General features: G+C 36.8%; 1 protein-coding gene across 1 annotated transcript; it reads left to right on the forward strand.

Moving 5' to 3' along the window:
- The first annotated feature begins 1,086 nt into the window (after nt 1–1,086).
- On the forward strand, nt 1,087–25,722 carry DSCC1 (DNA replication and sister chromatid cohesion 1). Its single transcript, XM_001380987.5, has 9 exons — nt 1,087–1,510; nt 4,092–4,260; nt 8,664–8,798; nt 9,312–9,402; nt 14,649–14,787; nt 15,086–15,138; nt 15,346–15,500; nt 24,384–24,532; nt 25,356–25,722. The coding sequence occupies exons 1-9, from the start codon at nt 1,332–1,334 to the stop codon at nt 25,462–25,464; spliced, it is 1,179 nt and encodes a 392-aa protein (XP_001381024.1). The 5' UTR covers nt 1,087–1,331; the 3' UTR covers nt 25,465–25,722.

Here is a 25,722-nt window from a genome sequence, read left to right on the forward strand (position 1 = left end):
ATGTTAGTGATGTACAAATGATGTTGACAAAGGGCAAAGATCCTGGACTAGTCTGCCATTTGCCCAGGGTCACATATCTAGTAAGTGTTTGAGGTCAAATTTGAACACAGGATTATCTTCTAGACTTCAGGCTGGCCAACTTATCTATTTCACCATCTCCCTGTACATCCCCACTCCCACCCCAAGTCCATTCATTTTCATAATTTATTCAAATATGTTCTCAGTTCACATTTCATTAAAATGAAATAAAAAACGCATACTAATTTGATAAATTAATCTTTTTTTCCTTTTCTTTAAAAAAAAAAATAGTTTCTACTGTTTCATGATTCGTTTTCTCCCTCCCCTCTTCCTTTCTCCCTCCCAGAACTGACAATTCCACTGAGTTATATATGAATTTCTACTCAAAACCTATTTCCATATTATTCAATTAATTTTAAGCGTATAGTAAAAAATACATTTATTGAGAATTTTTAGTTTTATATTTATAATGAATAAAATTACCATATTAATGTAGGTGGTATTGTTTCATTCTATGTAAGAGCACAGAACTTCCATCATATCTTTATTTACAAATAATACAAGGCTGATTCGTTGCTCTTCGCGAGAAAATTAAATAATGTTTAGGGAGAATGACGGGTTACAGTAAGATTTTTAAAACTATCCTAGAGGGAAGAGTGTGAATTAGATTGCATAGGGTTTGAACTCCGAAAAGTTTAATGCGTGAGGCATTAAGTGATAGAGTGTTTGAAGGGGAAGAGATCCTGTAGTTCAGGATGAACTTGCTTTTAAAAAATGGCTATTTCAATATAATTTGTTTCCTTGGCAATCCGGTGTACTTTATCTTATGCATTTAAAAATATTCTGAGAGCGGGTCCATAGATTTTACCAGCCTGCCAAAGGTGTCCAAGGTTTAGAGCGCCTCCTTTAGGACCAACTCCGCCGCAGTCCCTCCCCCCGCATTACAAACGAGGAAAGGGCGATCCGGCCCCTTTCATTTTATTCCAGTCTGCAACTGAGGACCGGAAGGACCCAAGAGGGAATTCTCGGATCTTTCCAGCTAGCTCCCAAGCAGAAGTGGGGTGGGGTTAGCTCTTAAAAAAAAAAAAATCCTCCCTAATTTTGCGAGGAAACAGCTGCGAAAACGTCTCTCCGCCCCGGAAGCGCGTCCAGGAGCCTGCGCTATTTTGGCGCGCTTTTGAGAGTCCCTTCCCTTTTTGGCCGCGGGTCGCCGGTTTTGTAGCTAGTTTGTTTTTTTTTGCAGAACACACGCCTGCTCCTCTGGAGCCCGCTTGCCATCCTCCTTCCCCTTCTACCCCGCTCCTTTACCAGAGATGCGCACACGCGAGGAGGTGGACGCGACGCTGCAGATAGCGAAGCTGAACCCCTCGGAGCTGCTCCCTACCGTGCACTGCCTGAGTTTTAGTCCCGGGGCCAGCGGTGCTACCGCCGGAGACTTCTGCCTGGTGGAACTGGAGCCGGCTCTCTGCCAGCAGCTGGAGGCGGGACACAGGTAGGACTCGCCCACAACCCCCTCTTCCCACCCCTCCGCTCTCCTGGTAGTATTTAATGGGACACAAGTTCTCCGCCGTAAGTTGTCCACTTCTGGCCAAAATGATGCTATAGCACTTCACGTGCACTTATTATGCCTTCTCACCGAAAAAAAGTATGCACAGTCCAGCAAAGCAAAGCCCTACATTGGTCATGTTGCAAACGATGTCTATTTCTGCATTTTAAATGTATTACTTTTCCACCAGGAACTGAGTGGAAAGGAGAAAAGGAAGCGCCTGCTATGTGCCAGGCACTTGGAGAAGCGTTTTGCCAAAAATATTCATACATTTATTCCTTATAGCAATCCCGTGGCCAGTTTCGTCTTCAATATTTTGGACTTGGGGGTTAATCATTGCATTGATCAGAGTCCTAAAAAGTAGTTTTTGTCTACAATGTTGTGTTTAGTATAATTTGTCTTCTGCATACATTGTTCTGCATCATTTTACAGAGTTCTTCCTACTCTACTCTATAAAACTGTCAGTTTTATAATTTTTGAAATGGAAATTTAATTAGTTAAATTAAATTAAATTAATTAAAATTAAATTAAAATTATAATTTAATTCCTCCTAATTACATGTACAAATATGACACAATTACATTCACATGCCACAGTTTATTTATCCCTTTCTCAACAGCAGGGCACTTCCTTAGATTTCAGTTTTTGGCTGTTTCAAAAATTAGTAACACTTTGAGCATTTCCAAATGTATTTTATCCTTTTAGCCTCATGACTGCCTTGTTGTGACAGTGAAATCCAACAGATAAAATTTAGGCCTAGAGAGATTGGGATTTGATTTCGGTTAACAAGTGGAGAAATGAGGATCCAAACCCATGTATTGATTGGGATTATTATGCTCCCTGCTATTTTCCAGATGATCAAAAGATCAAAGATTTAGAGTTAGAAGGAACCTTAGGAAGTCATCTAGTTTTTTTTAACTCTTTGGCAATCTCCCTAATAAACCATGCTAATTCTCCTTTCCATTTAGTGGGTTCTATTGTTGCTTTTCATCCTTTGTTGATCAGCTGTTTTTGTCCATTGTATTTTCTATTTTCTATTTTTATTTTCGACCTTTAACTTGTATTTACTAGCTCATCAAATGAATATGCTAGCTGAACTAGGTAATTATTGTAGTTGTTGTTCTACCTTGGTTTTTGAAGACTAGTGATAACTAGACTTGCAAGTGAGTTAGATTTAAGTGAGACACAAAATCGTCAGCCTCCAAGAAACAAAAAGAAAGCAAAGGAAAAACCTTCGTCCCTACTCTCTTTCAGAATCATAGGAGTCTAGTAAATAGACAGAAATCAGGATGACCCAGGATTGTAGTAGAAAGTGTCAGCAGACTTGTGTTCTCCAGTCCTAATTGTGACCAGCTGGGCAACCTTTTTTCATCTGTGAAATTGGACATTTTTTCACTTGAGTGTTATTTGGGCACAACCCACAAAAAAGTTGGAAAGTGAATATGGGGAGGGCCCTGGAAGTACTTGGAAAGGGGGCACCTTTTTCTGGTGTTGAAACCAGCAGAGCTGCAGATGGAGAATGATGAGTCTTAATTTCTGCCTATTAGGGAAGGCTTTGGGAAGAGTTTAGTTCTCCCTTCTTCAGCCCTCTAATTAGAGGGGAGAGGAAGCTATAGAATGTGAAAAGGTGTCTTGAGTAGCCAAAGCTGAATTAAAAGCATGGTAATTAGATTAAAGAGGCACTAGGTGTTGCAGTGGATAGAATGAAAGACCTGGAGACAGGAAGACTCATCTTCCTGAGTTCAAATCCTGCCTCAGACACTAGTGAGGTGATCTTTGGTGAGTTGTTTCACCCCATTTGCCTTGGTTCCTCATATATAAAATGAGCTGGAAAAGGAGGTGGCAAATGACTTTGTCAAGAAAACCCCACATGGGGCCATGAAGAATTAGACATGCTTAAAAACAACTGAACAAAATGAGATTAAAAGTGATCAGCTGATCCCAGAGATTAAAGATGGGGAAAGAATCTATTTGTACAAAAATATTTATAGCAGCTCTTTTTGTGATGGCAAAGAACTGGAAACTGAAGGGATGTCCATCGATTTAGGAATGGCTGAACAAGTTGTAATATATGATTGTAATGGAATACTGTTGTGCCATAAGAAATAATGAATAGGACGATCACAAAAAACCTGAAAAGATTTATGAAATGATGCAAAGGGAAGTGAGCAGAACCAGGAGAATGTTGTATATAGTTAACAACCATAATCCATGATGATCAACTCTGATTGACTTTAACTACTATCCAGATCAACCCCAAAAGACTTATGAGGAAAGGGGAGGAGGGATGGGAGCGAGGGAGAGAACATGGTTTACAAAATGTCAGAAAAATATTAAAAATTGAATCTGGAAGAAATAAAAATTTTAAAAAGTGATCAGCTGATCATTATCTTGTGCCATAGAATGGAAACAGGCTGAGTCTTATGGAGAATGAATGAATATACATATGCATGCACAAATGGAAATTTCTTTCATAAAAGTTTCTTACAGTCTCATCTCTATTTTTCCTTTCCCTATTTTTCTCTAGTCTTGTGATCCGTGGTGACAAAGACGAACAGGCAGTGATTTGCAGTAAAGAGAAAACTTATGATCTGAAAATAGCAGATACTTCAAATATGTTGCTTTTTATCCCTGGTTGCAAAACTCCAGATCAAATAAAAAAGGAGGAAATGCCATCTGATATAATTCACACTGAGGTACCACTTACTTTCTATTCACTCTTTTTGATTTCTACAATAGTCAGAAATGATTGATGAGCTAACCTAACACAGCTTTTAATTTGTTGAGCTTTAATTGTTGTTTGTAATGTAATAATAGTAGCTGACATTTGTAAAGTATTTATAATCAATCACTTAACAAACATTTATTAAGCACCAACCATATATGTAGGTACTATGCTAGGCACCGAGTAAACAAATGTAAAAGTTAAACAATCTCTTCTCCCAAAGAAAGGGCTTTATACTGTACTCGTCCTCACACTAACCTTAGGAGGTAGGACATACAACTATTACTATTCCCATTTTATTGATGAGGAAACTGAAGCTCAGAGAATTTAATTGGCTTGGGCATAATCACATAACTAGGAAGTGTTGGAGGTTGGAATCTAAACCCAGAGTTCTTCTAGTCTTGGACAAGTCAAGTAACCTTTCTAGACCTCATTCTTATCTGTAAAATGAGATTTTTTGATCAGTTTTGTCTACCAAATGTCTCTGCTGAGCTCTAGTCTCACACCTCCAGCCACCTTCAGATATCTTGAGCTGGATGGCCAGTCAACATAATAAACTCACTTCCTCCTCTACCCTCCCTCCTTCTGTTTTCTGTATTACTGCAGAGGCAGCAAGCTTCTCAGAGACTTCTGCTTCCAGGAGTCTTACACTTTCCACCCTCCTAATCCCCCCACCCCCAGATCCAGCTGCTGCGAAGACTTGTCAATTTCACTATTATGTCATCTCTCAGAGGCCCCTCCTGTCCTCTGCACTGACACTGCCCTAGTGCAGCCCTCCTTACCTCCCAGCCAAATTACTATGCCAATCAAAAGCCTTTCTTTCACATGGAGCCTTTCCCAATGTTTTTAATTCTGTAAATTATTTCTTATTTATCCTCTATGTGGTTTCTTTGCATAAATTTATTTGCATTTTGTCTTCAGCATTAGATTGTAAGCTCCATGAGAGCAGGGACTATCTTTTGTCTCTTTTTATATTTATAGTGCTTAGTTCAGTGGAATAATGGGAATTAGGGCACATAGGAATAATAATAATAATAGCTAACATTTAAATAGGGGTTACTATATACTAGGCTCTCTGTTAAATGGCTTACAATTATCTCGATTTGATCCTCATAGTGGGGTGGGTGCTGCTATTATCCCCATTTCACAAATGAGGAAACTGAGGCAAACAGAAGCAGTTTAAGTGACTTGCCCAGGGTTGCACAACTTGGAAGTATATGATGTCAAATTTCAGCTTTAAAGAAGTTCAAATTAGGCAAAGGAAGACCAAGTGACTTTTTTTCTCTAAAGCAGAAGACTGTCTTTTAAGTGATTCATTCAGAAAAACAGACCTGATTTTTAGCAAGTTCTTTATAGAAATGTTTTGAAGGAATATTTCTTCATGCCATAGCCACTGCATTTTGGAAAAGCTTGTGAGGATAGAGAAATATAAAAATTATACCTTGTTAAAGAAGGTATTGCTTCATTGCTTTAAACTCGTCAGTTGGTTAAATTTTAGAGCCTAGCCAGTTCTTAATTACTTTGGACCAAAAGATCCAACACCACCATTAAACAGTAGTTTTCCCCCAGTCTACATTGGCTACACAGAACATTATAGTGGGGAGATCCAGCATTAAATAGATCAATAAACTAAATATAATTTGGGGAGAGATACCAAGTAGTTAGTAGGAAGATTTAATTAGACTGAGATTAGCCAGCAAGTTGGGAACCTGCTCCCTTAAATATATTAATGGGCCAGAAAGAAGAGAATGGAGATATTTCAATGATTCACATGAAATTACTGGAATAAAGGGATTTCCAGTTCTTGTTTTAATTCTCTTAGGGATAGGTTCTTTCAGATCATTTATGTTCCTTCCTTGGGAGCCAGTGAATTATGGTAGAAATGATTTCCTTGGGATTTGTTTCTCTTTGTAAAATATATATGATGTTTACCACCAATTTGGCTTAAAGAAACTTGCTGAGAATGAGTTGATACATATGAACTCCTTGCACCTCCTTAACTTACAGCATCATAGATGTGTAGAGTGTAAGGGGACCCACATCTCACCCTGTGTAGGAACAGCCAAGTCACCCAGTGAGTTCAAATCTGACCTCAGGCACTGACTTAAGTGACCTTACTTAGGTCACTTCTGTCTGTTTCAGTTTCCTCAGCTGTAAAATGGGAACAATAATGGCTCTTAAATCCCAGGGGTGTGGTGAGGATCAATGAGATAATAGTGGTGTAGCACTTAGGTACATAGTAGGTACTTAATAAATGTTTGTTCCCTTCTCTTCCCTCCTTCTCTGTCTTATAAACTTTCTCCTTGTCCTATAGATTTCTTAATGGTAGTTATGTGTGTTGTCATTTTGTTTTCTTCTGTAATCTTTCTTTTACTAGTTTTTTCAGATTTTTCTTCCCCATATTCAGTTTCTGACCTTCTTCACAATTCCTATGACCTCTGAATCTCCCTCATAATTCCAGCTCCTTCAAGTCTTTGACCTGCTCTGTCTTCCACAGATGTTCAGTTCTGCCCTTTGTTCAGTGGTTACTCCCCAGAAGCCACCAGAGAAAGATGGAAGAACCACAGGGCATATTTTTTGGCCACTAGGAAGACGAAAAGGGAAACCACAAGGGCAAAGCTACCATTTTTCAATGGAGTCCTCTTTTTTCACCTTCCTTATTACTTCAGTTATTCTTGATGGTTTCTTGAATCCCCATACTTTTGATCACACTCTTTTGAATAGACTAGTTCATTGGCATCTTTCTTTTTTGTTTTAAATCCCTTATCTTCATCCTAGAATCAATACTGGGTATTCCAAAGGAAAAGAGTGGTAAGGACTAGGCAATGGGAGTTGAGGGACTTGCCCAGGATCACATAGCTAGGAAGTGTCTGAGGCCCAGTTTGAACTTAGGACCTCCCATCTCTAGGCCTGGCTCTCATTCCACCGAGCCACCTTGCTGTCCCCTGGCATCCTTCTTATGGCAAAGCACTGAAATGACTGGTTTCTACTGACTTTGTTATTCTGTCATTCAGTCACGTCTCACTTTTCATGACCTCATTTGGGTTTTTATTGGCAAAGATATTGGAGTGCTTTGTCATTTCCTTCTCCAGCTCATTTTTATAGATGAGGAAAATGATGCAAACAGTATTTAGTTACTTGCCCAGGATTACCCAGCTAATAAGTGTCTGAAGCCAGATTTGAATCCAGGAAGACTCATCTTCCTAACTCCAAACCTGCATTCTATCTCATTTAGCTTCTATCAAAAGTCTATGAGAGTATTTCCTGGTAGTACAGGTATTCCTTCCACATCATGGGGAATTAGGAATGTAATACCCCTTACATCTAGAAAGACCTTGTAAATTTTTTTGGCCTTTGACTTTGTACCAGAGAAGAAATCTGAATTTTTTCTTTTTTCTTTTATGGGGTGCTTACAAGTACTTCATTGTAAAATTTGGGCTCAGTATTTGGTCAGTTTCTCAACTTTTTTCTGTGTCATCTGTTGCTCTTCAAGTATCCACAAAACTTTAGAAAATTCCCATTTCATTTCTTTTTTTTTAAAACCCTTACCTTCCATCTTAGAATCAATACTGTATATTGGTTCCAAGGCAGAAAAGTGGGAAGGGCTAGGCAATAGGAATTAAGCGACTTGCCCAGGGTCACACAGCTAGAAATTGTCTGAGTTCAGTTTTGAACCTAGGAACTCCATCTGTAGGCCTGGCTCTCAATCCCCTTAGCCACCTAGCTGCCTCCCCATTTAATTTCTTATATGCCAACTTGAGATATAATGAAATCACAATTTCATTATTGTTATATTGGGAAAGTTGAGATATGGAAGGAATACCTGTATTTAAATTTTAATTCCTACCTAGATAGTGTTTTAGTTTAGATATCCTTTTTATATGCGAAAGTCATGTTTTCAAAATCATTTGTTCCACTTAAATTTTTAAAAGCAGTTTTATTGTTGCCTTTTATGTTTGTATCAACCATTTTCTTTTAGATCCTTCCTGCTTGCCTTTCTTTTAAGAACAACAAAATTATTTTGCAATACTATAGGTGGAACTGGAAAGGGATTTGAAAGCCATTTCAACCAATCTTCCCATTTTAAAGATGAGGAAACTGAGGATCAAGTTGGTTAAAGGACCCATCCGAGGTCATACAAGTAGCAGATATAATTAAAAACTCTACATGGTAACAGACACTGTCACACATAATACATATAACAGACCTGATAAATGTGGTTTCCATCCCAAATATTTGGGGATAGTTTAAGTATATTTCTTCTTGATTCTGTTGTGTTTCTTTATTCATAGATACTTTTTTCTTTTTGGATTTTCTTTGGTGATTTTCATTTAGTACAGTATATAAATGTTTAAAATGCTTTTTGGATTGTAGATCTTTGGTTTTGCAAACAATTATTGGGAATTAAGAAGATGTAGGCCAAAATTAAAGAAACTGAAGAAACTTCTGATGGAAAATCCATATGAAGGACCTGATGCTCAGAAAGAAAAGGATTCAAATCATTCAAAAGTAAGACTTCTTAAGTCATTTTGTTCACATGATCTGTTTTTATAATTAGAGAATTAGAGATTCTCAGTGGTGATATTTTATAAATGAAAAGAAATTGTTATAGATTAATAAGTGAAATTATAGTTTAATAGAAGCAAAATTAATTTGAGATTTCATAAAAAGTATTTCTTAAGGAAAAGCATTATGCAAATGAACACTTTTGAATGTATCAAAATTGATTCAAGAAAATGTGGAATAAATTAAATCAGAATAAAACTATTTTGTGAGGAGCATCTTTAAAAAAATAAATTCAAAATTAAAAGCTCTACTATTATATTAGAATTATTTTTTGTTAGCAGATGTTTCCCTGTGATTTTGTTTTCACTCATTACAAAGAAAACAAATTAAGATTCTGTCATTGGTCCAATTAAATAAATCTGTTTTCATCATCCAGGGCCAAGGTCACAAAAGGAATTATGGAAAGCAGCCTTGGATTGTATGTCTGATGCTCATGTATCCATTTTTGCTTTGCAGTACACAATGGCAGACTTGCTTGATCAAATTCAGGCAAGTGAGGAGGAAATCCTGGCCCATTTACAAGCTCTTCATGCCTGTGAAATTGGAGGTGGTATTATTTGTTTTCATCATTAGTAGCACTAGGAAATAAGTAACTGAAGAAATATTCCAAGAGGTGGAGTACTGGCCAATACATAGTATTGAGTCTAAGATGTGTTTAAAAAAATGTGCTTGTGGATTGATTGATATACTGAATATTCAGTGGGTAAAGCTCAACCTTTCCTCAGTGGCTAGGGCTACTTGCAGAGTTTATCCTTATTTAATTGACTAGAGAAATGATTTAGCAGTGATGCAGAATTCCCAGATTAATTTCCCCTGCCACTATCAACACTGAGAACAACTTTCTGTGATGCAAAGGCCACCAGGCTAAGTTGGAGAGATTTGGAATAGTGTTGTGTAAGGATAATTTTTTTTTTTTTAGGGTTGTGACCTAAAACTAAATTATTTATTGGTCTCCAGGGGATAACCCAAATAAAATACCCAAGTCAGCTGGAAATTTATGGTAATTTTAATTAATATAGAGGAAAGAAATTAAGGAGAAGGGAGAGGGAAAAGGTGTGGGATTTCTTCCACCTGGCCTGTGCTAGGGGGAAGATTAGAGGCTTTCTCTAAGAGGATAATGTTGGAAGGTAAAGGATCAGCCTAAACTCCAAGAGGGCTCAGCTAAGATGCCTGAACCTGAACTAGCTACTCAGCTTCTCCCAGTATAGTATCAAGGAAAACTCACCCCCAAACCAGACAGTAGCTGCCACCATGCCAAGATGTCGGAACACTTAGCACGCTGCCAGCCAGAGCCACCTCTCCAGGGAAAGAGAGCCAAGAGAGGAAGTGATGCGAAATATATGGGCAGTTTTACATCACTTTCCTGTGTCTCACCTATACCAAGGGTAGCTTAAGCTTGACTTAGGACAGCCCAGGGTTCTGTCAGCTGTTTCTGATTTGTCATTTGCTAGCACATCCTCCTAAATAGTTAATCCTTAAGTATGGGTGTAGACATTCCTGCTTTTGTTAGTCTAAGTAGGGTGGAGTAATCTAAAGTTCACAGTTGACAGCAAGCAGCATGATAACTGTTTTGTCCATAGCTATCCTCTGAGGTCAGTTATTAGGACAGAAGGGAGCTTCAGTTTCATCAGTAAAGTGATAAAATCACATAGAATCCCAGTACTTGTTGTTTCATTACTTGTTACCCAGTGTGTCTAGAACACACTCTCTCTTCTTGGGATCCCTGGTGTTCTCTGAGATTTGGTTCATGAAACTTTTATTTGTCTCTCTATCTTTTGAAGTACCTTCCACCACCCTGTTGTTTTCATTTGGTATGATTTTAGTATATACTCATATATACATTGGCTCCCCCATACATAAGCTCCCTGAGGGCAAGGACTATTTCACATTTGTCTTTGTATTCCTAGAATTTTGACACGGTGCCTGACCTCCCAGAAAGTACTTTGTAAATACTTTTGATTGATTGAAGTACTTTTGTGTTGTTATTGTTCATTTGTTTCAATCAAGTCTGACTCTTCATGACTCCATTTGGGATGTTCTTGGCAAAGATACTTGAGTGACTTGCCATTTACTTCTCCAGCTCATTTTACAGAAGAGGAAACTGAGGCAAACATGGTGAAGTGATTTGTCCAGGGTCACATACTAATAAGTATCTAAGGCTGTCAGGTGATCTAGATTTCAGGCTCATCACTCTTATCTACTCAGCCTATTTTTACTATATAAAAAAGCTACAACTGCCTTAGTACTTGAATCTGGATTCAAGGAAACCAAATCTGAGAAGTTTTTAAAAAGTTTTATATTTTAAAAGAGAATTCTTAATTTATCTCTAGACTCCAAACTTCCGGAGCCTTTAAGTTGTTGACAGTTTCAAATTACATAATACTTTCTGCACAGTTTATGGTACCTAGTAAATGCTAAATTTTTTCCTCCCTTAGAAATGATAGGGTAGGTTATTTATATTTTTTCAAAAGTAGTGATAGGTCTGTACTGCTTCTTATTAAAATCTCTGGAAGAGGGATGGTGGGTAGAATGCTAGACTTGAAGTCATGAAGACCTAGATTCAAATCCTTCCTTAGATACTTTCTAGCTATATGACTCTGGGCTAAGCCTCGGATCTCTATAGGCTTTAGTTTTTTCATCTGCAGATTGGGAGAACTGATCTTTGTTCTCTAAAGTTTCTCCTAGCTCTACATATATGATCCTACGGAATTACATTTGTCTTGAGTTTTTTAACTTTTAAAAATTCTTTAATATCTTATTATCTAGTTTCTTCATGTGTAAAGTAAGAAGGTTAAATTGTGGTAGAGAGGGGTCCAACAACCTCTACCTCAATCAATGTCAGCAAAGCAGATTGGATGAGAAGAAGTTCTAATCAGATTGAAGAGATCAAGGTGCCTTGATCATTGGATGAAGACAGATGCTGCCACAAATGAAATGTGTGATTGTTGAGAGCTTGTGATTGGCTTAAAGGGTCAGATGTACCTCTGGACCTGTGTAGAAAACAGCAAGTTTTCTTGCTGTTTTCAGTCTGTGTTCAGTCTGAAATTGTGGATTCCAGGCACATGTCAACCTAATGGTGTAGGAACTCAGTCAAGACTCTGAGGAGAGAATCATGGTAGGAGAGAAAGAGGGGAAAAGCTCTTCTCTTGGTTCTGCACATTCAGGCGTTCCATCAGAGCTTCCCTGGGCAACCTGAAGCATTATGGCATTCACCTCAGAGGGGCAGTGGCTAGTAGCAAAGGAAGCACCTGCAGAGAATTATGGAGAATGAATACCGAGACCCCTCATGCTAGACAGAAGAGCCATTTATGAACTCTAGGAAGGTGTTGATCCACAGAGTGCAGCCGAGAGCTATACCTAGGAGAAACTTGATAAGGACAAGAAAGAAAGGATTTAAAAGAAGCTGGAATTGTGAGTTTATCCTTTGGTCTCATATGTTCTCTAGGTGTGACTCCACCATCATATTACTGTTCCTTAGTTTTTGGGGGAACTTTGAAGATGTGATGGGAGGTGATATTTTATGCCATTACTTTTACTGTAACACCTTAGTAGATTGCTTTGAGACTACTGATTGGTAATCAGACAGGAATGACCAGTTGGGGCTCTTCAGAGGCAGCACTAGAAACTCTGACCCTTGAGGGTTAACCTTGGAACTCTCAGCAGAATAGTAGTGTGAAGATAGAATCTTTATCTATTTTTAGCTAATCAAGTCAAGTACTTAAATTATCCCTACTTAACACTAAGTAAGAGAGTTCATAAGTCACTAGAGTAAGCTCACACCTCCAAAGGCTATCTACCCCCTTTCTCCCACGACCACCCTTGGTACTAGGCAAATTGAAAGACTGCCACTGGCTTCTGTGAAGAAGGGGGAGTGATAGGAAGTGATATGGAAAATAGAAGCATAAAAAGAAGAGACTAGCATAGTCTAGAGGCATTCCTTTCCTGGCTTCTGGAGAGTTTGGTTCCAGAGATTGATTCCCTTCCTGGTGTTTGGAGGGATTGGTTCTGGAGATTCCTGGTTTGAGGAGACCTTTTCCCTGGACCTGCATCAACTTGCTGGGTGTATACCTGAGGTATGACCCTTACCTTCTGTCTTAGAATCAATAATGTGTATTGGTTCCAAGGTAGAAGAGTGGTAAGGGCTAGACAATGGGGGTCAAGTGACTTGCACAGGGTCACACAGCTGGGAAGTGTCTGAGGCCAGATTTGAACCCAGGATCTCCCATCTCTGGGCCTGGCTCTCAATCCACTGAGCTATCCAGCTGCCTCCCTAAAAGTCATTTTGATTTAAGCTATAATATTTTAAAATTGGCAACTACAACATTACTTTAGAACTTTCATATTGGCATAAAACCTAAATTTTAAACTCTTATAGTAGGCAGCTGCCTCCTAGGGACCTGACTCACCAATGTGAATAAGAGGTACTAAATTAATAAATAAATAATAAAATAAAATAATAACAATAAAATTAGTACCTGAGTGAGGTTCTACAACTGGATGAATTACGAAGTTCTTTCCAGTTCAAAATCACATGAGGCTATAGCCATTTATTTGATTTTTTTTAAAGAGCACTTAAAAATTGCTATATTTATTAGATTATTATAAGTATGTGATTTTTGAGTAGAAAAAATCTGAAGGAAAAATTGTATTTTTAAAGATCTTTTATCATTTAATTAAGAGGAAGGGGGAGTACCTCTTAACAGGGAGAAAAATGTGGGACTTAGAATTAGGACATGGGTGAATTTGAATTTGTGTGACCATGGATAGTACTTTACGTAAGGGACTGTTGTTAAGATTCAAGGAGAAAATGTATTTAAAGATCTTTGTAACCTCAAGATGCTATATCAATGTCAACTATGTATTATTTGTCTCAGTCCTAAATCTATTAGAGAAATATATTTTTTTATTTCCACACTTAAGCTATCAGCAAATTATTTAATGTGTTACATTGTTCTTTTAAAAATAAAACAAAACAGGATTAAACAATGGCAAAATCTACAATAAGATGCAGAACCATTAAGGAAGGGAAGGAAATGATTTTTTTTTCTATACATAGGTATTAAGGAGAAAATGCAATTTTAATTTATTTTTTTATTTTATTATATAATAGGTATTATACAATGTTATTGTATTTTATTTTTTAAATTGTTATATAAGGAATGATTTATTTAAAATTTAAAACACAATTAAAATACATGTATGTGTGTGTATACACATACACAGACACATATATAATTTCTATTCTCTGTGGTAGTCTACAGCATGATGGAATAACTTTTGGTTGACTAGTGAAAAACTATTCTTTATTTTTGGTCTAGGCTAAAGTGTATATAACTAGAAGTCAGGAGATCTGTATTCTAATTTTAGGTTTATCAGTAATGAATTAGTTGTGTGACCTTAGATTAGTTAGTTATACTCTGTTGGAAAGCCACTCATCAAATAGGAAAGATTACTTAACTTGCCTACAACAGTTCAGATCATCTGTTGGATAATATTTCATTGAGATATGGGTACTTCCTCCAGCAAAGTAGATTATAGCCTTAACTGACTCATTGTGAGTTAGAAGTGACCCCACCGTACCCTTATAGCACTTAGGTCAGCTTTGCGGTCACATCCAGAAAAAGCCTACATTGTTTCTAAGCCCAGATCCATTGTAGCTAGCCATAGAGGAGTTTATCACCAGTATGGTGGCTACCAGGTGATGAATTTGTTTGATATATGGAGTACAGGTCTTTAAATGATGTTGGTGGGAAGTAGTCTTTCTGATGCAAAATGTATTTCTGATATTAATAGGTTATTGGAGGAGACTTGAATTTGATTATGAGATGAAACTTCTAAATCATATAACCCAGCTTGTGGATTCAGAATCTTGGTCTTTTAATAAAGTTCCTTTAACTGCTTGTCTTCAGGAACTTGGACCTTTGGAACCAGAGTGAGTAAATACTTGTTGTCTACAAGATTTCTTTTCAAATGGAAATATAAAAGAAAAAACTATTTTTATTTTTCTAGCCTGATGAAGTATTGGCAACCAGTCAAGTTATAACATTTAAAAAGTTTTCAAATGTTGAGAAATTGGATTTGTATGTAACTGAAAGGAATTTTGATTCTTAGGAACCAGGAATTTTGCTATGATTTGTGTCAACTGTTGGGGAGTTGATAAAGATTCTCCAAGTAATCCATAAAAAGATTATTATGAAACCTTTTAAAATCTCATTTTTAATTTTTTTCAGGCAAATGATAGAACACTGCCTTGAATGTTATGGAAAGAAATATGTAAATGAAGGTAAGATTTGGTAAGAAAGATCTATCTTAATTGTACATTCAGGTTAAGAAAGTAACCTTAATATTTGATTTTGAAAATTCTGGACAATATCAATATAGGGAAGGAAAGTAAGATAAGGAGTTAAATTTGGCTGAAGAAGAGAACTTTGAATAGAAAGAAAAAAATAAGTCTAAATATGGCCTAAAGTGAGCTGTTTTTCTTCCTTAGGCGAAGTTTATTTTGAATTGAATACCGATAAAATATGCAGAGCAACAGCACAGATGCTATTACAGAATGCAGTGAGATTCAATCTCTCTGAATTTCAGGAAGTGTGGCAACAAAGTGTTCCCGAAGGAATGACAACTAGAATGGATCAGCTGAAGGTAATATCACAAGCTGACTTTTGCGATTTGATTTTATATTGTAATTTGGTTTTCATAACTTTGTATATTTAATATTTAAATTTAATTTTAAGAATTTTGAATTGAACAAACACCAACTGTCATGAACATTTCCATGTACAAAGAGAACAGAAAAAAAGAGGATGTGACATGAGACTATGAATCCCTCTTAGATACAGCTTGCTTTCCCTTTTAAATATATTAGAAATTAAATGTGTAATTTTCAAAGCTGACATTCTTATCTGTTTCCTTCTGGCTTTCCTTCTGTTCTTTTATATGCATTTAAAAAAATGTTTCATTGACTCTCTTTTTCTCTTTCTTTTCTATCAATAGCACCCCATTCATCTTCTCTCCCTACCTTCATTGTAAAAAAAAAAGAAAAAAATAAAACCCATGTAGCAAATATAAATAGTCAAATAAAATAAAGTACTGAATGGGCTGTATTCAAAATATACATTTTCAACCATAATTCCAAAAGACTCATGATAAAACATGCTGTTCACATCCAGATAGAGAACCAATGGGCTCAGAGTATAGACTGAAGCATTTTTTTTTCTTTTTTTGTGTTGGACATGGCTAATGAAGAAACTCGTTTTGCATGAATATACATATTTGCAATAGGTTTTGTTTTTCTTGCCTTCTCAGTGGTGGGGGAGGGGAAAAGGGAAAAGAATTTGGAACTGAAAATAAAATAAAAATATTTTAAAAACTTAAGCAAAATCTGTATGTATGTGTGCATGTGCATGTACACATCTTATTCTGACTTTGAGTCCATCTTCTCTATCAGGAGGTGGTAGCATACTATATCAATAGTTCTCTGGAATTTAATGTATAATTGAAAGGAACTTTGATTCTTACAGTTTCTTAAGGATCCAGGAATTTGGTTGGTCATTGCATTGATCATAGGTGTTAAGGCTTTCAAAAATTGTTTTTCTTTATGATGTAATTTTATGATGTGTTTTCCTGATTCTGCTCACTTCACCCTGTATTAGTTCATACAAATTTTCCTGGGATTCTCTGAAACTATTCCTTTAATCATTTCTTGTGTTGAAAGCTTTTCATGATTTTAGAGGTATTTTTTTGTCAGTAAATGAAACACTCTTAAGGTGTTAAATTTTGAGCAGAATTTTATTTTGTATTTGAAGATTACATATGAGCCTTTTTTTACATAAAACTTTGAGGGTGATATATAAAAGCAGTTTCCAACAAACAAATTGTAATAAAGAGAGTGTTTTATTTTTGTAAATTGTTAGTTTGGAACTTAATGGATTTTGCAGTAGAAAAACTGTTACAAAATAGTGGTTTCAGGGAAAACAAGATAGTATATAATCAGTTGCTTGAATATTTGAACATTCAACATATCTGGTGTTTGTACATTGGAACAGGAGGAAGGGGGAAGGGAACAAGCAGTACCAGGCTCTGTGCTAAATTCTTTATGAATATTACCTCATGGTTTTGTGGGAAGAGTGCCAAGTCGGAGGACCTGGGTAAGAATCCTCAGATAATATCTGTGTGCCCTTGGGCAAATTATTCCTCTAGGCTTCATTTTCTTTATCTGTTAAATGATGAGTTGGGTTTAACATCCCTTCTGGTTTTAAATCTGTGATTGATGAGTGACAGTAGTTGTAATTTTTGGCTTTTTTATTGTCATAGGTTCTAGTTCATTGAGTTCCCTTGATTATGGCTTAGACTTGTAAAATCTTACGGTTCGAAGGGATCTCAGGTCATCTAGTTCAATTGATATCTGAACAAGATTCCTCTTTATAACATGCCTGACAAGCTGATCTAGCCTCTGCTTTAGTAAAGAGGAACCCACTAATTCCCAATTCAGCCCTTTATTAAACTTAGGGATAACTTTAATTATTAGGAATTTTTTCTTGACATCTGAACTAAAGTTGTCCAATCTTCCATCTTTTATTCCTAATTTTATTAATGATATTCTGTACACAAACAAAACTAATGCTTCATCTATGTGCCAGCCTTTCAAAATACTTGGAAACAGCTGCTCTGTCCCTTGTTCCTTTATCTGAGCCTGATATGGCAGATCCATCTTGATCAACTTCCTCAAATAGTGGGGCATCCTTGAACACAATTCTGAGATGTGATTTGGGAAGACAGTGAACACTGAACTACCTCTAGTCTTAGACACTGTTCCTCTCTCAGCTTGATGCCCTCCATTATGCTTCAAGATTCCTCAGCCTGAAATATCTCTTGAAAGATCATGCTACTTGATCCTCATCCCTCTCCTGATTTTTTTCAAATTATTATATATCTTTTTGGAGCCATAGTTTAATTATTCTACTAAGTTTCAGAGATACCCATGACATGACATCAAATAAGCCTCTTGGCATTAGGAACTCTTTTCCACCATAGATTACTACCTTTTGTGTTTGTGTATGATCAATGGAAGCTATTGTATTTTTTGTTGACTTTTTTATGGATGTTGTCTCATGAATTGTCTTGCTGTTGTAGAAGACAAGTACACTTCTACCTTTTTCTTTTTTAATTTTAAAGCCCTTTAAATTAGATTTGCCAGACTCCAAGCAAATACATTTTTACCACTCTTTTTTAAGTGTGCTTCATTCATGACCAAGAGCCAACCATTCCTTTGTTTTGAGCTGTAGTGAAGAAACAAAAGCCATTAGTGGAAAGAACATAGGATTTGGAGTCAGAAAACCTGGATTCAAAACCCAGATTTGCTGCTTATTACCTGTGTGACTTTAGGGAAATTACTTACTGAGACCTCTGTGGATCTTCCTTGCCTGAGCTGGATTCAGTGACATCTAGGTTTCTCTTCCAGCTTTTAATTAATGAGTAATAAAAATCCCATTTTGAGATTCTTGTTATTAATTAATTCTGCTTTTCTCTTCCAGAGCAGTGAAGGAAATAGCATCTGTGCCCCTGAGGTCTTTGGTTTCTTGCCCTAGACACATAATGCTTAGTAGTCAGTGCTTTCTAGATTCCTTCTGAAAGTGTCATTCCCATGTGAGTCATTATAAGTGGGTGGTAGTTGTCAGGTTTGACAGGTCTTGGGAGCTTCTCTGTCTTGACCTAGATGTGTGCTCTTGGAAGAGAGCAGAAAGAATTCTCTCTTGTTAATGTGTTCGACATTAGCATCAGTACTCCTCATCAAGTAGTCACTAACCACTATTACTGGCCTCTCCTCGTGACCTTTAATGAATCATAAGATCATAGATTTAGAGATAGAAGATTACTTAGAAGCCACTTACAATCCCTTTTATTTTTACAGATGAGACTGAGAGAGTTTAAGTGATTTGCCCATGGTCACACAGCTAACGTGCAGCATTACCTGAGGCAGGATTTGAATTTTGGTCTTCCTAATACAAAGCCCAGAGCTCTTGGTACTTTGCAGTCTAGTCACCTTAGCTTTTCCCAATAGAACCTATCGATCCACTTCATTATTTCTTGCCAGAGGAATAATTACCCCTCTTCTTCAAAGATGAACTTAATTTCTCTCTTGCTTATATCTAAATGTTCAGTGATTTTCCTTTTTCCCTTTGTCTTCTGTGTTGCATTCTTCTACCCTCCAACCTCTTGACTCTGGTCAGGATTCCTTTCTGCCTCCATGTATCCTTTTTCTTAATTGCATTTATATTGAAGCCTTTCTTCTACTTTATAAAAGGACACTATGGTCTTTTATCCTAGAGACTAGAGAGTTGTGCTAAGTATAGAGTGTTTGTCTTGAGGCCTCAACCAGGCAACTTATCTATGCTAAGGGCTCAGATGGAAATTTATTTAAGAAAATTGTAAATCCAAGTAAGTTCCCAGCAAATTAATGGTTTCTACATTCCAACAAAGAGTAATAATTGCTGTTTGAAAGCAAGACTAGAGCACTACTTGATCAATGTTCCCTTCCAATTTCCCAGCTCAAGGGATTACATGGGGGAGACAAGAAACCCCTAACTGATTTGTTGGTTGGGCAGAGTTAAAAGGCATTCTCTGTTCCAAGACAGGCACACAGTTTTATCACTGTTTCAGAATTTGAAACATTAATTTCCTAGAACTAGTAACTTCCCTGAGGTGGAGGGTAGAGAGATCAACTCTTGCTCTTAATGGTTATTTTGTCTAATTTCTCTCATATTTGTGAGAGGATGAAGGGAGGATGGGAGAGATAAGAAGTACATGTCTCCATGCTTCTATGCATCCTCTCATGACATGGAATCACTGTGCTTAAAAAAGTTATATTCTTCCTAATAAGCCATGATCTTATATGAACAGAGGAGAAGAAAGCCGGTATACACACAAACACCTGAGACTATTTGGCACTGGGTAAATCTTTCCAGTTAGAATGGTTGGTAACTACAGATCCTCACTCCCTTCTCTCCTTTCTCTGGTCCTCAAATTGGTTTTCCAAAGAGTTGATAATGGTAAGAGAACAGAAGAGGCTCAGGAGGATGGGGTAAACTGGAACCGACACCCTAGGACCAAGTTTCAAAGGCTTTACAATCTAAATTACCCACTTTCCTACAGTCCAGAGTTTTCCAGGTCTCATATGGTATGGAGGCACCTTGCCCTAACCCAAACCCCCAATAGATAGATAGATATTTGCCACTCCCTCCCTCCAAGATCCATGCCAGTGGGCTAATAATCCACACATTCAACAATAATCTATGGTATCTTGTTATCTGGTCAAGTGACAATATGTGCATGTGAAAGGGATGGATAATGACAAAAGTGAAGGAAAAAACAGGGTGGGAAGGGTGGTGGGTTAGGGGATAGGAACTGCTGGAAGGGATGGATCCTAGGGCCTAAGTGAGATTTCTTCATCTTCCTCCTCCACACTGTTGAAAAGCATGCTGCTGTCAGCTGAATTCAGTTTGCAAAGTGGAATACTGCTGGTAATAATCTTTTTTTTTTTTAACCCTTACCTTCCGTCTTGGAGTCAATACTGTGTATTGGCTCCAAGGCAGAAGAGTGGTAAGGACTAGGCAATGGGGGTTAAATGACTTGACCAGGGTCACAGCTGGGAAGTGTCTGAGGTCAAATTTGAACCCAGGACCTCCCGTCTCTAGGCCTGGCTCTCAATCCACTAAGCCACCCAGCTGCCCCCTGGTAATATTCTTAATGTTCTACATGTGCCTCTTGATGAGGAGATTCTGTAGATAAGTAAACTCACAGTATCTAGTATTTTTGGCTCCAATGATGCCCCATTTAGTCTTCCTCCCAAGGATTCACAATCACTTCCTATAGCAGCAAATGAAATAATTTCTCTAAATTTCTCATTGACTAGTCTGTCTTCTGAGACCTCATCAGATTCCTTATAGGGATATGCACTCATACCATTGGACAGCAAATTAGCAGTGATATTTTGTTTGAAGTAATTTCTTTTCTTCCAGCATTGGGGTGTCAGCTTTTGCAGTAAATGGGATGATGTTGACCACTTTGCTAAGACATCTCATGAATCCAATATCCATTGGCCAGAGAGAATGGCTATTGGTATCACAGAATGGTCTCTGGGACACAACCATTGAATTCTCCCTGATGATAGCAATAATAATACCTTCTAGGTGTATAGCATACAGTGTATAGAATGTAAGTTTTTAAATTTAGTTGGTCATTGTGAATCTTAAAACTGCTCAAACTATACCTTAGAAGATTTGGTTAAGCTATTCTCCATTTTAAACAATGCAGGTACTTGGTCAGGAATGTATTGAGAACTTTAAAGTTACTCCATCCTTCTCAGACAGTGCCTTAGGGGAAGATAAAGTTGTAAACTCCTGATGGAACAATGAAAAAGTCCCTAACTCATACTTATAGTAAAGCTAGAACCTTAAACTAGGTCTATTTTTAGATCTAATACAAAAAGGGTGCTAAGTACCTATAAAGGTTAAATTAATCACTAAAAGGTCAAGCAACTTACAAAGGGCAAGCTTAGCAAAGAGGTGTGAAATACTCAGAAGATATAATCTAATCAGAGAAGGTGATAACAAAAGAAGATGTGAACTAAGAATGGTCAGTCCTGGGGAAACAGTCTACTGTGATTGGTAGATGTGAAAATTTAGGGGAGGTGACATAAGAGAAAATTTCTTTAAAAGGAAGGGACTTATAGAATTTGGGTTAGTTGGAGTTCAGACTAGTTGGAGTTCGTAGTTCAGTTTGGAAACTGAATTGGAGGGTCTCTCTGAACACTAGAGTTTTGCTTGGGACAAATCTTGTGGTGAGTGATAAGACTGACTTAGTCTCTCTTAAGGCTCAGGCCTAGGCCATTTGGCCTAGGCCCTTCATACTATTTTCTTTTATTTTTTTCTCTCTCTCTTTCCTTAATTCCTTCATTTGTATTAATTAAAATCTCCATAAAACCCAGCTGACTTGGGTATTTTCATATTTGGGAATTTTTCCCATGGCGACAATTTTATTTTTTATTTAAATCAAGACACTAAAACTTATCTTTACAGTTTGACAATTCACAGTCTTGAAACCCACATTTTTGTGGTTACATCTTCATTACAATTTTAATGAGGTAGTTTGTTATTTTTCCTACTTATTCAGATCTTTTGTTCCCACTAGTAGCTGCCCAGGAAAAATGCTCTGGGTAACTACTGGTGTGGCCCTTTAATTCCCACTCTCCTTATTTCTTAGCAACTAGGGTCTTGACTGCCACACCTGACTTAGCCTTTTTGTGGCTGAACTCTAGACTTCCTTTAGTTTTATCCTTCATCCCTGAAGCCTTACTCTGCCCATAGGTCTTTATTAAGAGGAAGATTCATGTCAGCCCTGGAATTCACACAGTTGCAGTACTTTCTGCCCTTCAGCCTCTTCCCCTGATTAGATGACTCCTCCATTTGAGGAGGATGCCCAGGCCATCTTCCTTCCTCTCAAGACTGCTCTCTGATCTTCTCTTCCATGCTTCTCTCATCCTCCCTGTTTAGCTTCCTTTTCTGTGTTGTCTGCCCCGAATAGAATGTAGGCCTCTTGAGGGCAGAAACTGTCTCTCTACTTGTATTTTATTCTGTGCTTGGCACTGTATATACTTAGCACTTTTTACTTGGTACTTAATGTTAGTTGACCCAAATACTTCATCTAGTCTTATCTACTTCTTTCACCCTGCTATCTACTTAAGTTCTTCCAGATTTCCTCCCTAGATTAAAATCATTCCTTCTTTTCCTTCTTCAGTTGAAGCTCTTCTCTAGTTTCTTTTCCTACACAACCTTTTCCCATCAAATCTGGAAATGGAATCAGTAGTATTAGGGAATGTTTTCAAAAGCTATATTAACTTTCAAGTCAGCAAGTTTGGATTCATTTCACAAAAGGTGTTAGATTATTCTACCACAGTGACCTGTGCTATCCATTCATTTCAGGATTGGACTGAAGCAATTGACTGGCTTTGGCACCAGTTTTGGCATTAGTTATATAATAGTTATCTGAGAAAATAGTCTGTGTCAATGGCTTTTTAGTCACTAATTTCCTAGGGATAGTTGGTAGCACTGCTTAGTGAGAAACAGTTCTTGTTTTTTTTCTTCCTTTTCTTTTTAAATTTTTAATTTTTTTCCAGATTACATAGCAATACATTTTGTAATACAGTAATTGTTTTCTGATGTTTTATGATCCATATTCTTTCTTTTTCTCCTATTCTTCCTCTATCCCCAAGATGGCTGACAATATGATAATATATCACACAATAAATATTTCCATGTTCATCTTATGAAGACACATATCACTTATACTAGAGAAAAATTAATAGGGAAAATAAAGTGAAGAATGGTTTGCTTCACAATTTGCATTCAGACTCCATCAGTTTCTTCTATGGCAGTGTGATAGCTGGTTTGTTTTTTGTTTTGTTTTGTTTTATTTTTTTAATGAGTCTCTTGGAATTGTCCTGGATCCTTGCATTGTTGATAATAGCTGAGAAAACAACTCTTTAGGGAAAATATTGGCTTACAGCCTTCTCCATCTTTACTTGATTCCAAGGGTTGCCTTACTGTTGGTCAGGCTGAGGAATAACTAGTGTGTAAATTCAGCTGAGGTGTATTATTGTCTTTTTAAAAGAAGAGCCCATCAGTTACTAAGGTAGTTTTGAGCAAGGACTCAGAGGTCAGGAAAATAACATTAGGTAGAAATCTTGGAGTTAGTATACCACCTCCTAAAATTTAGAGAGAAAATTTATAGAAAACAATGCTATGTCCAGCAGTGAGATTGAGCATGCATAGGAATGGAACTGGGCATAAACAAGGATATTAGTGAGCATATTATTGCTTATTTTGCTGGAAGGCTGGTTCATATAGTAGGAGGCTTGTAGTCTTCAAGAGTTACCCTAGGCATTGATGAGACAAGTGATTTGCTTAGGGTGAGACATCTAGTATGTGTCATAGAATTTGAACTCTAGTGATCCTCTTAGGTAGATTGTCTGCCTTTACACACAGATGCTATGCAAAAACTAAGTGAAATAATTAGAATTTCGGGAGAGAGTAATAAGAAAAAGTAAACCTTTCCATATTAGGAGTTTTCAGGTAAAAAAATTTGACATTTGTATATTATTGTCTCTCCATTGTTATTCAAATATAGTCTATCTCTGAGTTCCTTTGAAATCAATAAATAAGGAAGGAAATGATGAAAGAAAATACAGATTTTGTGGAGTTGAGTCCTAGAAAACTTATCCCACATTTTAGTGACTTAACAAAAGGGTAAGGCACATATTCATTGCTAATGACAGGTTTGTTGGAAGATATAGAAAAGTAAAAGTTGCTATTTATCATTGGTTCTGTATTAAGCCTCCATGGGATTTCTGATAAATTAGTAGCAAATAACATCCTAAATACTTTGAGTTAAGTTAAAATGAAATGTAAACTATTTTTTATGTTTAAGATCAAAGCCAATTTTTCATTTCTTCTCTCTTGTTTTCTATAGGGCTTAGCACTCATGGATAAATACACTAGACCAGAGACTATATTTTTGCTAAAGGTAGATGATTTACCTGAAGAAAATCAGGAAAGATTCAATAGCTTATTCACTCTAAGGGAGAAGTGGACAGAAGAAGATATTGCACCATATATTCAGTAAGTAATTTATTAAAGCTATGTTTTGAAGTGTGTGTGTGTGTGTGTGTGTGTGTGTGTGTGTGTGTGTGTGTGTGTAAAAGAGAGAGACAGAGAGAGAGAGAAATTTAAAGTGACTTGGTGACTTGGTTTTGGGCAGCTTAATACAAATAAAGCAGGTTATCGTGACCAGTTATATCTTCAAATGAAACATATCAGGTATTTTTTAAGTGAGTTACATGCTTCCTATTTTTACATCTTTTACAATATACTTGTGCCATATTCTATGCTTGGGAAATGGTCTTCTTCCTGCTATAATCCCTTATCTTAAGATCTGCTGAAATCTCACCATTCAGAGCTCAAATACTAGCCTCTTCATGAACTCTGTTCTGCTTTTCTTCCAAGATAGAAGTGATTTATTCTTTTTATACTGCTTTATATCCTCTTAATATACTTATCTCATTCCATTTTAAACTACTTTTGTACAAGCCTTATCTCCTCTCCTCTTCTAGTCTATACACTACTTGAGGGGCAGGTGCTCTGTATTAATCATTATTTGACAAAGGGTATTTTTCAGTATCTGATACATAGTAGGCAAACAAATATCTGTTGGTTATTGAATCACCATCTTAACATTACCTAATAGAAATTCTGCTTGGGAAGTTTGTGAGAAATGTATCACTACCATTAGGGTAGATTTGCTAGGGAAAAACAGTATCATATACTCTTAAGACTTGGAAGGGAACTGAGGCTCTATTTAGTTCTTTCTGAAATCAGTATTTAATAAAAATTCTATAGTCAGCTACCTATAAAGTATTATGCTAATTTTTTTTTCTTTCCTCAGAGATCTGTGTGCAGAGAAGCAAACAATTGGTACATTGCTCACAAAATATGCTCGTTCATCGATGCAGAATGGGGTTAAAGTTTATAATTCTAGAAAACCTGTCTCTTAAAAGCCAAACATCATTTACTTTAGTTGTTGACTGTAATTTTTGTGTTTGACCTGTTGATATTTTGTTTTTCTCTTTTAGCAATAATTGCTTAGGCTTTCTGTTTATCATCTATTTCAGGGCCCAATACTATATTTTTCATTTCAGACCTTTGGGATATTTGTATACTATTATATCCTACCATTTTAGGTAGTGTTAGAAACCCTGTATACCATTTTATATATATAATAACAAAAAGAAAATGATATTTTCCATACTTAA

This window comes from Monodelphis domestica, chromosome 3, assembly GCF_027887165.1.
Source record: "Monodelphis domestica isolate mMonDom1 chromosome 3, mMonDom1.pri, whole genome shotgun sequence".
NCBI classification, from domain to species: Eukaryota; Metazoa; Chordata; class Mammalia; order Didelphimorphia; family Didelphidae; genus Monodelphis; species Monodelphis domestica.

Coding starts and splice junctions, on each gene's coding strand:
- DSCC1 (XM_001380987.5), top strand. CDS start 1,332: ATGCGCACACGCGAGGAGGTGGACGCGACGCTGCAGATAGCGAAGCTG. Junction 1,511..4,091: donor CAGCTGGAGGCGGGACACAG/GTAGGACTCGCC, acceptor ATTTTTCTCTAG/TCTTGTGATCCGTGGTGACA. Junction 15,501..24,383: donor CTAGAATGGATCAGCTGAAG/GTAATATCACAA, acceptor TGTTTTCTATAG/GGCTTAGCACTCATGGATAA.